This window comes from Blennius ocellaris, assembly GCF_963422515.1.
Source record: "Blennius ocellaris genome assembly, chromosome: 20".
Taxonomy (NCBI): Eukaryota; Metazoa; Chordata; class Actinopteri; order Blenniiformes; family Blenniidae; genus Blennius; species Blennius ocellaris.
This window is the reverse complement of record NC_137669.1, coordinates 15223144-15240625: the sequence shown is the minus strand read 5'-3', so window position 1 is coordinate 15240625 and position 17482 is coordinate 15223144. Positions and strand designations below refer to the sequence as shown.

At 42.7% G+C, this 17482-nt stretch overlaps 1 protein-coding gene across 1 annotated transcript; it reads left to right on the top strand.

Moving 5' to 3' along the window:
* Positions 1–360: 360 nt before the first annotated feature.
* cspg5b (chondroitin sulfate proteoglycan 5b) lies at positions 361–10593 on the top strand (the record flags this gene model as incomplete). The annotated part of the gene is made up of 5 exons (XM_080515672.1): positions 361–447; positions 4843–5620; positions 6726–6914; positions 7489–7651; positions 10399–10593. Exons 1-5 carry the CDS (start codon positions 366–368, stop codon positions 10591–10593), a joined length of 1407 nt encoding a protein of 468 aa, XP_080371798.1. The 5' UTR covers positions 361–365.
* Between the last annotated feature and the right edge of the window lie 6889 nt (positions 10594–17482).

The window sequence follows — 17482 nt, the reverse complement described above, 5'->3', positions numbered from 1 at the left end:
TTAAAATCTCGTCTGCAGACCGCCGCTGGTCGCGCGCATTACTAGTACTACAACTCCTCGCAGTGCTGCCGGTGCTGTCGACAGACCTGGGAGCGTGACGCGCGCGTAAAAGGTGTGCAAAGAGAGGCCACTCGCCTGGGAGGATGGAGCCGAACCGTTAAACGGTACACACATATGCGCACATAAATATACACTGCAGCTGCGATAAGAAGAAGAAGAAGAAGAAGGTATTGCAAAAATGGACAAGATCTGAACTTTGAGACATCTGCTGAAAGGAATATTGGACAAGCCTGCAATCTGAGAGGAGAGACGAAGGGAAGGATCCAAGTTTGCATCGCGGTGTCTAAAAGGAATAACCAGACGGCATGGCGCAAAGTGACAGTCGTGTGTGGACCTGGCAGGTGCTATTAACCATCTCCCTGGTCATCATCCCGCTGTCTGCTCACAGTAAGTCCGCCACACTACCGGCGTCCCACCCTGTGCGTGCGTGCGTGTGTGCTCGGTTTGGGTTTGTATTGCCTATTTGTGCAAAGGAAACGCGCACGTGCGTGAAGCATATCACACCTGCATTGGATTTGATTTGAAAAAATGTGACTGACTGCAGCACAGTGACACAAGTGTCATTTAAAGATGTTGATTGTGGTGATAATACTAAGCATTTTCACTCACCGTGTTGCTACTATCAGAGCTGATTGATGGTCGCTTGCATGGAATTATTTATATGGACACTGATACTCTAAATACATTAATTAGCCAATGCATTCATTTTTTTTTTTTAAATAATCACTCTGTTCTCATTTTGAATAAAACTGCATTATGAAGACAATCCATTACTGTCCACCACACAAATCATATTATTTTTGACGACAGCAGGTGCTTATTCATCATTTTCAACACTTGGATAAGAAGTTCAAGTGATGTAATGACCACAGCCTCCAAAGATAATTCAGAGTGTTTCTCTGTTATTTGATATAAGCTACTGCTGCATACATTTATCAAGAAAAAAAAAGAAAAAGGGAAAAAAAGACAGGCCTATGTCTGTGAACCACAGAGACGTTTGACAGCTGCAACCCGCAGCCGCGGTGCGTTTCCCCAGACAAAGGCGGGATTAGGTGCACCGTGGCCGGGCTACATGAGGGCCCATTCACGGTGCTCAACGAGCAGAATTCCTGCAGACATTTCAAGGAAAGCCGGAGACAAACTGGGTAGGGTTTCACCGGCTCACGCCGCTTTCTCAGTCGCTGTCCACCCGGAGAGACGCGCGCACTCTCCGGCAAGGAACGCGTGCGTGCGCGCGATACGTGCGCGTCTGTTGGAAATATGCAGAGAGAAAAAAAAAACAAAAAAAAAAACGTTGGGAATATGAAAACGAGCGCCGTCGCTGCCCAGCAACAGGGTGGCTCGCGCACGTCGAGGGTCGCCGGGGTTCACTTGCGCGCACGCGCTCGCTGCCTCCCCATCCTCTCCTCACCGCATCTCGCGCCCTCAATATGTATCCAGGCGTTAACACTGTGACATATTGACCGGCAAATATAAAGCAGGCGTCCTGTCTCCCGTTTTAAATCCCGTAGACCACGTGGTAGGAGATATGGGATTAATTAGGTCCGCGATATGATTCTTCATTTATTTCACCGGCCATCTGGGGGATCATGAAGACTTTATAATGAGCTTTCCCTTCTGATAGCTGGATATTTTTCCCTTTCTGCTGTAATATATCACTCAGGGGGAAAAGGGCAGCACAGTGCAGTATAGCCTTAAATTATATTAAACGATGGTATAAATCCTGACAGTGGTTAGCTGGTGCACGATTCTGCCTCCCCGCAGATATATGTCATTTCGTACTGTACAGCTTTTATTTCAATTGATATATTTTCCCCCCACTAAAGTTAAAGTTGGCACATCCCTGTGGTATCATGCCAAGTTGTTTTCCCCATATATCACAAATTTAATTAAAAATTTGCATCATAAATTTTGTCAAACTATCAATCGAAAACCAGAAAAATATCCACAAAATTAGATATTGTCCACATTCACTTCATTAAAAAGGAAAACCAGTCATTATTCATCACTAATCAGACAATCGATTGATCACGGAAGCTCTTTAAAACTCAGTATTCCATCATACAAAATACTAGAACGATTTCTGCTGTCAACCATGTAAAACCACATGGAATGTGTCTGGGCTCATGGGCGTGTTCCCATGTGAGAGTGAATGTGTGTGTATATGTGTATGTATGTTCAGAGTCTGAGTGGATGCCTACTGCGAGGTCCATCTGCCCTGTGGATCCACATAGCTCATGATTTGTCACAGTAGATCAAATCATCAGCCTCACCCTGATTCTCCTCCTTTCACACACACACACCAACAGACCGGGGAAGTATACTATTTTTAGTTGTTGTTTTTTTGTTTTTTGTTTAAAGCCCAAATGTTCACAGGGTGATGAGTTGAGGTCACTGGTTGGTCAGTTGGATGAAAAGAAATCAGAGTAACACCTGCAAAATAGATTGAATGTGAAAATCCCACAGGATCAATACATTATTTTACTGACAACATAGCTGTACCTATGTTTTAGTAAGCATTTGTCATTACTCATGTCAAAAACTGATTTATATCACTGGGAATTAGTAAACCACATAGTGGGACTAGGTGTGTCTCCCATCAATTACCATGTGCAGGACTCTTACCTACGCCCTTTCTGTCCTGCCAGTGAGGCTGCTGCACTCTAACCAATCACAGTGACCTCAGGTAAAACATGTTGCCATGGTGACATGCTCAGTGCAATGCCAGAGGTTAAGAGCTGAGCAGCATCTAAAAGGCACAAATCACACAGTTTCTCGTCAGCAAGAGGCTGTGATTTCAGCGCCATCGTCGAGCTCTCGTAATCTCCGCATTTTCCCTTTTACCCTTGTAATCGCTATGAGGAGTGCCAACTGCTAACAGGATGCGGCAACTGAGTCTTAATGGAGAACAAATTGGCAGATTGAACCTTTAAATGAAAATTGAATCCGTTGTAATCACTTTCAATCGGCGGAGCATGTCTCTTAGACACACTGTGAAGCGTTCGGGCTGAGTCCACCTCAGTTTTTTTTTTTTTTCCCAGAGATGGAGTTGGCATATAACACTTGCCGACTGGCAGGCTGATTGATTGGAAAACAAGAGAGAGAATACTAACACAGGATTCTCTGTTTCCACTGCAGCTCCCTCTCCCTGCTCCTCCTTTCAACATGGCACCTCTTTACATCTCACCATGGCAACTGTGTGCTGAGTGTGTGTGTGTGTGTGTGTGTATGTGAGGTGAATCTCGTGGTTCCTCAGCCACAACTAGTCTTCGTGACTCGAAGCACGTTCAGATGGTTTTTGTATTAGGCTTGAATGGAGTGCCAGACACTGAGAGCAGAGATCTCATTGGACACAGTGATTTCTGGGTGGCGGTGGGAGAGACGCTATCCAGCCAAGTGTTCGGATAAGTTTGGCCATTTGTGCAAATGTACCAGGCCAGTGGTAAAAAAGAAAAAAAAAAAGAAAAGAAAGAATGTGCATCTTGAAATGCAGTTAAATGTGGGAACATTACAAACCAGTGCAAAAAATTCCTATATCTATGCAACAGCAGTTTCATGCGTTGACTTGACTTCTCAAAGTTGTAAAAACTTTTACTTTTTGATCCGGCTTTACTTGCAGCTTGTGTGCCTTGACAATGTGACCATTTTCCCATAAAACTCACTGCAAATAACCTCTGTTTCTTATTTTCAGTTATTTATCCAGCGACATTCAAGCTTTCACCGGTTACAAAAATGTGTTCATATTTTATAACTGCAGTATGTCAATGAATTAAAATGTATGCTTAATGTCTTGCATGTATTTTAACAAGTCGTTAAATCTGATGTCTTACAAATATAAAGTGGCATATCTACTTGAACTTAGTCGGAGTTCTGTCAGTTTGATCAATGTCTGGCTGTGTAATGGCTGTCCAATTAGCAACTCGCAGCGTGTTAAAAGGTTTCAGAACATATTTCATGTCTGTCTCTCTCTCTCTCTCTCTCTGGGGCGATGATGTGAGCATCTTTTGCTGCAGAATGCCAAGTATAGGAGAAGAGCCTGACCAGTCAGCCTCTAACCTGTAGCTCTAAATCCTAATCTAATCCTCAACCAAGCCCGGTCACTGGAGCACAGTAGTCAGTCACTCAATGTACCGTGTGCCTAATCCCACATCACCACATTCTGGTCATAAATTCAAGACAAGAAGGTGCACCTCTTCTTCCATTTTCTTACACAATGCTTAAGAGAAAACCAGAGGAAGGGCCCGACGTTTCCTGAAATCACCTCTCATTGTCAGATTACCAATAAATGGTGCCCTTTCTGGCTGTTTGCTATTTGCAGTGTTTAGAGAGATGAAAAGGAAGGACCCCCCCCTGGTCGGCCACAACCTCAGGCACTTCTGTTCAGTACTGTTGGGATCTCCTGAAATTATTCACATAGGGCTCAGTCTTTATCAAACAAAATACAGTCAATGCATTGGTACTACTTGAAAGAGTGCATTCAATCCTTTTTTTTCTTATTTTCTTATTTTTTCGTAATTATTCGCATGAGATTATTAGAAAAAGCTGTCACACTTCCACACATCCCTTTTATTGTCCTGTGTCAGTCATGATAATTATGTCAAGGTCATCAATTCAATTTTGCACATGAAAGTTGGTTTACCAATGAAAAGCCCCTATAAACAGTTGGACCAATTATTTTATTTTCATCGTCAATGTTAAATGCGTGTTACGTGAATCTTCCAAATGTATGGAAACATGACTCCAAGCAACCATGTGACCTTTGTCTGTCTGATTTTTTTTCAGGGAGGCATCCACAAGCCAGGCATCATCCTCACGTCAACCATTCATCTGTCAACAAGGAGGCCTTGCATAGTAGGATGGTGATCAGTGATGACTCAGCAGAGCGAGACCACCTGATTGAAGCAGGGATTAGTCTTGGGGCTAAACTCCCACTCCGCTCCGCCAAACATCGCCATTCCCACAAACATGCCCACCTAGATTTCGTAGAGGATGACCCACCTATAGCTGAGGAGCTAACAGCTGGAGGGGCTGGACCAGACCAGCCTGGGAACCCTTTATCGGATGACGTCATTACTGTCGAGTTTCACAGTCCCGCTCCAGATATTGTGCCCTCTGATGTCTCTCTGGAATGGCACAAATCTCCCCAACCCCAGAAGCAAAAAGCGGGAGACCCCACCGCATGGACACTGTCAGATTTCTATGACTACCTGTCCCCGGATGATGACCTCTCAGCATTAGACACAACCCCAGAACCCGAGCCCACCCCTTCACCACCGCCTGACATGGAAGATGAGAATCCACTACTGTCTGGTTCTCCCACGGTTCCCAAAAACGTGAAGCCCAACCTAGACAGTGGACCATCCTTACCAGCTCCTCCTATGGCAGGGCCGGACAAGGCTGATGAGTTAGGACTAGGTGGCGCCATGGGGCCAGACGGCTGCAGGCTGGGCTTTGTGCTGTCTGGACCCGGGGTCTGTGTGTCTCAGTGTGACATTGAACCCAATTTCTGCTTAAATGGAGGGGTGTGCACCGTTGTGGCAGGAATGGGAGCCTTCTGCAGGTAAGAAACACACAAATATTTGGAATTAACACAGAAGCAGCACCAGCTGACTAGTTAAATGCCATTTACTCAAGCAATGACTTTTTAATTGAAAAAAAAATGCACTAATACATTGTATATGTACAGTATGTGTATTTAAGCCAGCTAAAGTGCTGGGGCGAGGTTGTTCGAGTTCCTTGTCGGGATTATTTCCAGTGTGTGTGTGTGTGTGTGTGTGTGTGTGTGTGTGTGTGTGTGTGTGTGTGTGTGTGTGTGTGTGTGTGTGTGTGTGTGTGTGTGTGTGTGTGTGTGTGTGTGTGTGTGTGTGTGTTTTCTAGCACAAGATTTAGGACACTTTAGATGAACATACGCACAGTGAAATCACACACATGCAGAGAGACAGAAGGCTAGCTAAATGTGTCATGCGGGCTTGTCAAGATCACAGCAGGGTCGCCAAAAGGATTAGTTCTGTTTTGGAGGCAGTGGGTCAAAAGTAGATTGCGCAGCTGAGAGCGGACGCAGACGTAGCATGCACACTTGAAAAGTACAAGTATGGCCACACAGTAAAGTTTATGAGGAACACACACAAATCTTGAATTTGTATAGACGAACGCACAGTCATGTATGTGCCTTGACGGTACCATCTGCCCTGTACTGCTGTCTCATTGTAAGCTTACAAGGTAAACTGCAGTTCATCTTAACCTACCTGCTGGACAACAATATCACACACACCCACACACACACACGCACGCACGCACGCACGCACGCACGCACGCACGCACACACACACACACACACACACACACACACACACACACACACACACACACACACACACACACACACACACACACACACACCATGTCCTGATCCTTTGATCTCATTAGGAGCCGGGCTACAAGCCGAATCCCCCGCTTTGCTGGACAGACCTCAGGACACCATGTCATCAGCTCTAAGTACCGTTTTACACTCTTGACTCAGTCTTACAAGCCGGAGTCATAAATATGGTAAACATGTTGACACAGTCAGCCAGGAAGGCAGGGAGAACAGTGTTGATGGTGGTGTCCGAAGTGCATGCAGTTTATTCATGTTTGCCTCTTTCTTATGCCCATCTCTTGCCGTCCAGGTGCAACGTGCAGGACTATATCTGGAACAAAGGCACGCGCTGTGATTGGGCCGTCACAGAGTTCCAGGTGTTGTGTGTGGTGGTGGGCGTGTCCTCGTTCGTGCTCCTCCTGCTCTTCATGATCATCGTATTCTTTGCCAAGAGGCTGCACCGCCTCAAGAATGAGAACAGGCGCCTTCGTAAACGCAGGTGTGTGTTTGTGTGTGTGTGTGTGTGTGATTGCAAAGCGAGGGTGTGAAAATTACACTACTTTGGTAAATTACTACTTAGTGTGGGATAAATCAGCTGTGACAGTTGGGGAATCACAAGCTGGCTGATCACGTGTCCTAACAAGTAATTTAGGGTCATCAGTTAACCTAACAAACTTGTGTTTAAGTTGTATGGGGAATGTAGATAGTTCTATATTAATCCCAGAGAGAAATTCTTCACAGAGTACATGGAACCCATAACGGCACAGGTGGAACATGCAAACTCGAAACAACAATGCTACAACCTGGAATAAAACCGGAGTTCCCTTCAAATCATATGAGAGCATGTGAGCAGCAGTAGAAAATAATGAATCGGAAGATAAAAAAAAAAAAATCTAATTTACTGTGCATGTAATTCCTTCCAGTAATATGCCGGCTTATTAAAACTCTACTGTGATATATTTTTGTGAATATAGAAAACCAAAATACGGCCACACATAAATACACAGAGCGTGCTATTAAAGGTGGGCATCTGAATACAAATATTTACTTTACAAATGTGTCTCTCTTTTCAGTAAGTACCGCCCGCAGAGTAGCGAGCCACAGACGGACGGCCTCTCGGTTTCCACAACAGCCGACGGCTCACAGCCAAACGTAAGGAAACTGTGTGACACTCCTCCGCCTGCTCCCCAAGCTCATACTCACAACCTGGCGTACTATGACAACATTATCTGTCAGGTATGCCCCAACTCTCCTCATGTTTGCTCCCCACTCTACTCTCTCTTGTCTCTCTCTCTCTCTCTCTAGAGTAGATTTATTTCATACATTTTGTTATATAATTTCTTCTTCTTGTCACAATGTTCTATCCTATGTTGTCCCATTGCCAGAATGCGTATGTCTGTTTTATTGTATCTCTCTGTCTGTGCGGTGTCTTCCAGTTTGTGTGCATGGCCATGTCTGGCACCAACCACTACCTAAACCTGAGTTCTCCGTTCGATCACATAAGTCTCGTTAGGATTCGTGCTTATAAATGGGAATGTACAATATGTCTGTGTTTAATGCTTCTCACACTCACCGATCCCCGTCCCCTGCCAGAGGCCTTCATCAACCACCTATACCTGGGAGTATAAACCCAGAAATCCTTATAACCATTTCCAGGTAAGCAGAGCGGAGAAGTTCCCATTGTTTGCAGCAGATTTCCTCCCCGGCTTTGCTTTAATCTCACCAACTCTGTGATTGCTAGATACCAGATCTTGGTTCTCTGTTTGCTTCCAAAGCCTCACTTCCGCACCCTCTTCCTATAACCGATCTCGCACAGTCCAGGTGAAATGATTAATCACCTCCCGCAATGGTTTCCTGCAGCCAATTGTCCTGAGCTGGTTTGTAGTCTATCAGAATTAATTGCAAGTTCCTGCATTTTCTTCCTCTTCTGCCTGCTCCTCTGCAGCTTCCTGGGGTGCTTGTGGAGGATATTGAGCCTCCATTTTGTTTTAGCGGCTCGCTTTGCTCTTACACAGCACAAACAGCCATTTTGGGTCCTTGTGCAGCAGGGTCTTCTCTTTTTGTTGTCCTGTCGTCCTTTATGAGGTTGTGCATGGTATGAACTGAAATGCATTCTGTAGCAGCATGTACCTGTGCAAGTGCGTGTGTGTGTGTGTGCGCGCGCGCGTGTGTGTGTGTGTGTGTGTGAATTATGGATGTGTTATTATCGATGCATTCATTTTCTGTCCATATTTCTGTGTGTGGGGGTTTGTTGGCAGATATGTATGTGTGCCCCTGTTTGCATTCATCAATCACACTCACCTACTAGGTTATTAGGCCAATACAGTGAACAATCACGCAGAGCCGAGTGACTGTGCTGGAAAAGAAAAAGGAGTCTGTTTGTTAATAGAGTGAAATTCAGATCGATATTAAACATAACCTGCATTTAGAATCAGCGAGGACAGCAGCAACAAAGAACAAGACATTACAATTTTTTGTTGTCTCTGAAGTTAAAGGGCATTTAGTGAGTTGCGCTCAGCGGCCGGGCGACTGATCGATCATGGCCTACTTCCTGTGCCTTTGACCTTCACAAGTCTGTGACACAGCGCCAATCAATGGATGGCCTCAACAGTCAAAAATGGACACATGCACACAGACACAGTCGTCCTGCAGAAACAAAAACGCATCTCCAGCTGACTAATAACGATGTGCACTCACGGCTTTTAACACCGATCTGCAAACACAAGCAAATGCTGATGGGCTCACAAAATCAAATGTTTGTTCTCAGTCCATTACCCAGACTTCCCTCAATGCAGTGAAGTGAATAAATTGTGATTTTCTTTTCCCGTCCTATAAGCCAAAGTGCGTGTGGCTGTGTTGGCATTTCAGCAGAGTGAATATAGATGAGTTTCTCTAATGTCCGGATGCTCTAAATGTCAGGTCTAGAGGCTAAAAAGCCCCTGCAGGTCCATGGTTTTTTAAATGCCAGGGGGACAGTATTTCCTCTTTTTTGTTGTTAAGTGGAGGTATGATTAGTTGATTAGATAAAGGTTCAAGCTCAAAGGTCCAGAATCAGTCTGTTCAGTGACCTTCAAGTAAGATTATCTTTAGCAAAAGAAACAGTTTATGTCAAACAAACATTACATCTGTTTGCGTTTATGTATCTATGCCTATTTATCATTTCTTTTTTTTTTGAGTTTTGTTCATCAATGAGGGTCTTGACTGTAACAATGAATTGGAAATGATCTTTAAGGGTTTTTTTGTTATTGTTTTTTTTTTTTTCTTTCTTCTGGGTTGAAAAAAAGCACAATTGGTGACTTACCATCTTGAATAATGTCCCAGCCCAGTGGTTGTATATAAATAGTCTATTCATTCAGACAATATGAGAGAGACATTTGTACACAAGCTGCTCAGAGAGCTTTTAGGGTGGGACGCATCAGGACAATTCTGAGGGTTGAGGAAAGATTGTTTGAAAAAAAAAAAAAGGTCAGAATTTAAAGAAATAATAGGATGATAAAATTATTGTTTGTTCTATTAAACAATACATGTGTAGTAGAGAAAAGAGTTTTAGTGCAAAACCATAACTGTAACGGTAGCAGCAGTGGTAGATATGAATATTTAAATTGAAGGAGCTAACAACATGGGAAGAGTTATGCTTTTCATTATTCTGGATCCCTTCAATTTGCAACAATAATATCTTACAATGACTGCATCAGAAAGTGCAGCATTCACAGTGTGAGACGAGGCATGTCAGCATGGAGCTTAAGGCGTTCGACAGCACAATGTGGTTCATGCTCTTTGTGGGGGATATTATCCTTCCTCACTTTAAATTATTCGTGCCAGAGCACTTAAAACTTTATTTTCCACAAAGACCTCTGGACAGATTTACACCACACTGACAGACCAAACATGAGGATCTAATGCAGCTGTTTTGTGTGTTTAAAGAAGTGCGACGTTACGTGGCGATACAAAAAAATGTAAAATGTGTCTTCGTGTCCTCACAGGATGACCCCCAGAAGCAGGACGACCCAGCAAAGTCCCCTCAACCCAAGGAGGATGGGTCCATGAACATCCTCAACTCTCATTCCCCCAAGCATGAGAACAACCGCCCACACTCTGCCGTCCATGACCATGGCCAGACCCCTAACAACACGGAGGAAAACGCCGAGGTAAACATGCTCCAGAACAACCTGGTATAATGTCGCCATCAGCTCAAGTGTGGCGCTGGAGATTCCCACCAAACCACTCAGAGCGCGCACGGCTGACAAAGCATCTTAGGCTCAAAATCGTTTACATCTTGCAAAGTGCATACTGTGTACAGTCTCGTAAGATCTAATGATAAAAGCAAGCACAACATGAATTTAGATACAACTTGAGAAGCACAATAGTCTTGTTTACAAGGCTGCCATGCCAACGCTGATTACATAGTGGCACTGCTGCCTCCTTTCTTTCCTCTCCCCGCCTCTCACCGCTGGACTAAAACCTCTGGCTTGGATCAAATACTTACTGACTCTCCTCCCTACTGATGCTCTGCCTTGGTCTTTGGCCAATGAACTCCTTCACCGTCTCTTCTCCTGTTTTCCCCGAAACCTCCCCTTCCCCTCCTTCTCTTCTGTCCTCCCCTTGCCTTTGCCTGCCCCGCCTTACTGTCTCTCTCTGCCCGCAAGCATGCATTGGTGTTATCAAAGAAAGTGTCTGAAAACGTAATATTTGCAAAAGAAGTATGTGGAACTTAAGTGAATCTGTATTTGCGAAATATTCATGTTTGACATTGCTAATAAGTGGATATGTCTAGATTACATGAGGTCAAAGTAATTGCTTGGAGTTGATATTTGAATCTATATACATATATAACACCCGCCGTGTCTTGGTTTTCAATGTGATTTATAATACTTTAATGTACTTGAGATTCTTTTGTACTTTTTTGAGTATACATGGAGGATTACAGTTCACAGTTGTTGGAATAAATCTTTTTAATTTTATCCAGCTCGTCCCTGTGTGTTGCTATGAGCTTCACTTTCCCTCCACATTTTATTCCGCCTTCCTCTCTGCCTCTTTCTTTTGTTGCATGTCTGCTCATAAGCTCACTGCTGCTGCTGCTGCTGCTGCTGCTACCAACTGCTAATATTAACTGAATGCAAAGCTGACCCTGCTTTTAAACTACACATACATACACAGACACAATGGTGTGTATCTGCCTGTTCAGGACCATGGACAGCTCTCTGGCACCGCTCAGCTTGAAATGTAGGACATTTACTAGTATCCCTAAAATTAGTTTTATTATTTTGTACCTCTTTACAAATCTTCTATCAGAGCAGGAGTGCATGTGTTCTAAACACTAAATGAGAAAAAAAGACCAATTTGATGTAGATTAGTTTTTATTATTCTTCATTATTTATTTATTATTGATCTTTACCATCTTTTTTGTGCGTTTCTATGCACATTTTCAATCTTTTTATTATTCATTCATACAATAATGTATTTATTAGATGCCTCAAATAGTTTGCTGTATTATCTCTCATTTTTTTTACATTGTGGAGTACTTGGGGGGGGGGGGGGGGTGCAAGTAGACCAACTCTTCAAGTAGAACCATTACGACAAACCTGAACATACATATGTGTATGTGATTACTTGTGGACAATTCACAAAGAAGACCTGTTTACTCTGAATATGAGAATCATTTATTGGTAATATACAATGGAGTAGTTATATAGCAGATGACAGAACCACCAGTATCATTTAATATTAAATACTATAAATTACTGTCCTCCACACACCAATAGAGGGAGTGAAGAGACCACTGTGTGAGACTCAACATGTAGAGCTGTCATTTCATTGGCCACAGGGTCTCAGTATTGTGTTGTATCCCCACTCAGAGAGGACAAATTAGGAATAGTGGCTTCTTCTATGAAAACCCTGAAGTTAATGGATCTCTGGTTGTTTGGCTGACACATCTGATGAGTATTGATCAGTATGTTTAATACATTATTAATGTAAAAAAAAAATACATGAATTAATGAATAGATGTCACAAGCTCTGGAGTAATACTCAAAGGCACTCTGATGTTAATGATCACAACAAATGCAGGATTAAAGTGAAGTCATTTCTGAACATTAAATAGTGACGAAGCTCCAACAAATTGCTTTTTGTTTTGTAATTTGCCATGTGGCATGTTTGCTGTTTTTTACACCAGCGCTTCTTTCTTTTGGTGAACTGAAGACAGACTGGACACAAGGGAGAGTCAATCCAGCATGTAGGGTATTTATGTCCCAAATGGAATATTTTTAGAAATTTGGTCCTAAAGATCTCTAAAAGTCCATGTCAACCAACTGGCACACAGTTTAGACGATCACCAGATCTGGAGACTGTTACCTTGATTATTATTTGATTACGTAAAACAGGTGTTTTGTTTTTTTTTTAATCGCTGCACTTTCTGACACTGTTCTATTAAAATGTTGAACTTGCTTTTGTAAATTTTAAAAAAACAGACACCATCAATATAAAACCACAAACTATTAATGTTGGTTCAGTCCCAGGCTTTTAAATTTAAAACATTTATTTGTTGATTTTTAAATAACATTAATCTTCTCAGTCTTATCCTGAAGTGTCAAAAGGTGTTTTCTTTCCATCAAAGCTTTTACTCTATCTGAGAAACTAAACAAGATACAACCTTGACATTTTACACACTTTTTAGGCTACATGTATATTATTGACATGAAACACAAAGCCAATCAAAGAGGATCAGTCTCGAGGCCCTGATTTCACTTTTACTGAGCCAATATTAACCTAATTACAGGAAGGGGTTAAAAAAAAAATCATTATTCAGCTTCCAGTGATTAAGTCTGTGCCTACAGGCTGAGTGTCTCGTTATCTGTCTTTGTCTGTTTGTTTTTTTTGTGTGTGTGCCATTTGTGTATATATATTTTTTTCATCCTTGTGCCTCTGTGACTCTCCCTACATTGTTGCATCCTTCTCTACTTAAACTATTTCCACATCAGGATGGAGTCACTATTGGCCTGGAAGTGCTTCTGCCCAAAGAGGCCAAGCTCCACCCAGAGACCGGCGCCCCCCTTCAGTATGACGTCTTCCTCTACAAGGTTGCCAACAATGGAGACACTGATTCTCCAAGCCAAGGCCCCGCTGCTCACTCCCCCAACTCATACGCCACCCCTCATCCAACTCGATCTCCCAAAACGCCGAGAACACCCAGAACACCCAAGTCACCCAAGATGCCGAAGTCTCCTAAGTCCCCCCGACACAGCAGGGAGCATCTCACTCGTAGCCGCGAACCCCTGTCAGGGAGGCACTCCTCGCCAGGCCGCAACCCCTCACCAGGTCGCCATCCATCACCAAGTCGCCACTCTGCACCCGGGTGTTATTCTTCCCCCACCTGCCACCCATTGCCCCCACACTCTTCTTCCCAGTATAAATGCATGTCGGCCTACCCTTCCACCCCGCCTCAGCTGCGCCGACCCCGAGGTCGCTCCCAGGCTCCGGGTTCAGAGTGCTCGGTGAGCGGGAGAGAGTACCAGAGTGGACACATCCGCCCATCCCCCTCATCGCCTCACCTCACCCAGCCTCCTCCATCACCATCCAGGGTGAAGTACAACCCCGTCAGCACCCGATCCCTGCCGCCTCTGTGCTGACCGGGCCGTAAACCAGGCCAGCATCTGCACTTTCGAATGCGCAACCATCATTCATATTTCATGACCTAATCTCTCAGTGATGTGTCCATTGTGGCTCTAACTTTTTATTAATGATTTTTTTTTATTATTATTTTTTTTAATCCACACATCCGTCTCAGCACCCACGCTCCTGACGTGTATACCCAGAGGACGGGCACTGCACCTGGTCCCGAAAGGAAGAACTGGGACGAGTCCGCATGCACTCCGTTCACTGAAATCCAAACACATGGACAAACATCTGTTTTGTCCCCGCAGTGTCACATTTACACGTTTATGTAAATAACCTCTCCAAGCTCAGGACTCTACAACACTCAAGCACAAAATGAACAATTTACACGTGGACATGCTCTCCACGCATGGTGCCAATGTCAGCAACCGCTGAGCATATTGTTTATAAAGGTTTTATAGATGTTTACACTAGCGTTAGTTTTACCTGTGGTTTATACAAATCTTTTGCTATTCAATGTATAAAAATATGTTTTCATAGGCTTTCATGGGTGTTTTTTCATGTTTCTAATCCTCAATAAATAAACATTACAAAAAAACATGCAGTGTTACGTTGCAAAGATGAAGAGGGCTCAGAGGAAATTACAGGAAAGCAACAATAGGGTTTTAATTGGAGCCAGGTTGAAGAACAGAGAACTGGAGGGACTCTTACGCCCCCTCGTGGATCATCAAAACACTACAACACTATAAAATGATTCTCCTCGGGGAGAAGACTTAAATCAATGGCTTTAATGTTCCCACAAATCACAATGTATTAAATGTATGATTGTGTTTGTTATGTAATTACAAAAATTTGTCTGGGATTTTAGTCACACATTTTTATCTTCTTCCTGTAAACTGAAGCTTCAGGATAAACAGTTTTATTCCACCTTTTTATTTCACCTCTCTAAACTGGCAAATAAATTGACCATCGTGATTTCAATCAAATTCATTGGCAGAGAAGTTGAGACATGACTTTAACAGGATTTTCCTTAATGAATGTTTGTTTGGCTGCTTCTGGCCTTATAGATTAATAAGATGTGTATCTATGACTGTACAAGAATCAAACATCAGCAGATGTTTGCATTTTGTTGCTTTTTTGAATATGAAATACAGCTTTAAGTGATGAACTTACACTTTAAGGAATAGGAAAGATATAAATGAAAGCAGAAAGCAATGACGTGAAACCCCGTTCAGCTGTACATTAGTAAGTTTTGAACATATACAGCAGCTTTGTGCAACCAAATAATAGGATTAAGGTGGTTAATTAAATGTGATAAAGATAATATTCATCCATCATACCACTTTATTCAACCCTGTCCGAAGATGCAAACTCCACACAGAAAGATCCCCAAGCCTGGAACTGAACTGGGATTATTCTCACTGTGAGGTAAGCGTTTTAACCACTACAACAGGTCCCATTCATATAATACTCCTGTTACTTTGCATACTTTTCAAATGACAGATGGAGTTAGCATTAGGGGGAAACAAAAACAGGTGTGTTTATGTGGCATCTGGTTAGAGGCTCTTAACAAGTGAAAAGTACCCCCAAAGCAGCTGCAACTGCTGTCTAGTACACAATCACAGAACAATAAAGTCATCTTCTATATCTTTATCCAGATCAGATGTTGAAGGGGGGAGCTGGTATTTTCACTCTTGAACTGGGAATATTTTTAGCTGTGGGACAATGGAAATAGCTATACATAAAAGAGCTTAAACTCAGGTTGTTTTGCATACTTTATAAGTGATGCAGAGAGCATTGGGGAGAAAAGCATCTATTTATAAACTTCATTTATTTCAATAAATTTTTTAAAACAACAGTGTTTATATGCCACCTGGTTAGAGGCCCTTAACATCGGAATTCGAGCTGGAAAACAGCTGCAACAGCTGTTCAGTAGTCACCTGGGATGCAATTATAAAACCATCAATCTATACATCTCTGGGACCTTTTTAACCAACTTGGGGTTAGGGAGTTCATCCCAGCTGACTGGGTGAACAGGTACGTCCATCACAGGGAAAGCACAGACAGTCACACACACCTACAGACAATGTAGAGTTACCAAATAGCCTCTTGTGGCTAGTGCTGCTGGATTAAAAAGAACAAATGAACACACTAAGAGAACATGCAGACTCCACAAACAATAAGCTTAAAATCTGCATATAAGCCACAAGATGTATTGCACCAAAGTGCAATTCCTCCTACAGACGGTACAGGACAAAAATGTATGACCTCAACATGGATATAAAGTCTAGTTGCTTTGTATATTTACAGAAAGCAAGGTAAGCATTAGGGGAGTGTGAAGTGAATTTATCTTATTTAATTTTTTTCATCAGCTGTGTTTATTCGCCACCTGGTTAAAGGCTCTTAACATTGGGAATGTACCTTCACAACAGCTGTTCAACAGTCCTCTGGGGTTTAATTATGAAATAAAAAACATTAAATTCATCACTTTATGTTCTCATTTTTACCCCAAAGATTTGTTATAAATGTGACTGAATCAGTTCATTTGCTACAGAGGCTCAAACACATATTTCTTTGTTAGACAAGTGGGGAAAACAAGGGATTTCCAACAGGGAACCTCTCCACAAACTCATGAAGGTATTGTGATTCTGATGTGTTCATAATGTACATTCCGTTTACAGATTGTATATCCTTTTATGTGTACAGTAAGTACTTCTGTTTCTTCCGGCAATTCAAATCACACATCCTCCTCGATGTGACCTCATCAGTGGTTCAGAGTTGCAGACTGCAGCAACTCTTTTTGTCTCTTTGACTTTTTTTTTTTATATTCCTGGATGAAAAACACCCCCTGGATCCAGATGGATAAGGTGAAGGTGAAGTTATCCTTCCTGCTGTTCTCATTTATCAAAAATTGGTTGCGGTGACAGGAATAGAGTAACTGACAGGTCTTAAAGTGAAGCGTTTGTGTCTCTCAGTCACAATCAATGCCTGTGAAGAGCTTTCCCGTCCTGCTCCACCTGCAAGGCCCTCACTGTGTGTCCTCTGGATGTCCCCCAGTTGTCAACACGATCTTTTTTCAGCTCTTGAAGCATCTGGAAACACCCCAGTATTTTCCCAACAGAGACACGTGCAACAATAGCAGTTTGATTTTTGGGTGGCCCTGAAACTTAAAGAGATTTGTTGTTATTTTTAACATATCTTTTCAAATTAATGTGGAGGTATGTGCAAAAGTCATTTTCTGACAATGATGAGAAGCAATTTGTTTTTCCACCACCATGGCACTATGGGCTATTTATGGTCTACATATGCACAAAAACAGATACATGTGATTTAAACGGTGTAAACATCACTGCCTTTATACTTCCCTGTATCGGAGTAAGTGTTTGGTATTATATCCAACAGAAGGTGCGATTCTGGACCAACACACTGGCCTAAAACCAAGAAGAGTAGAGAGAA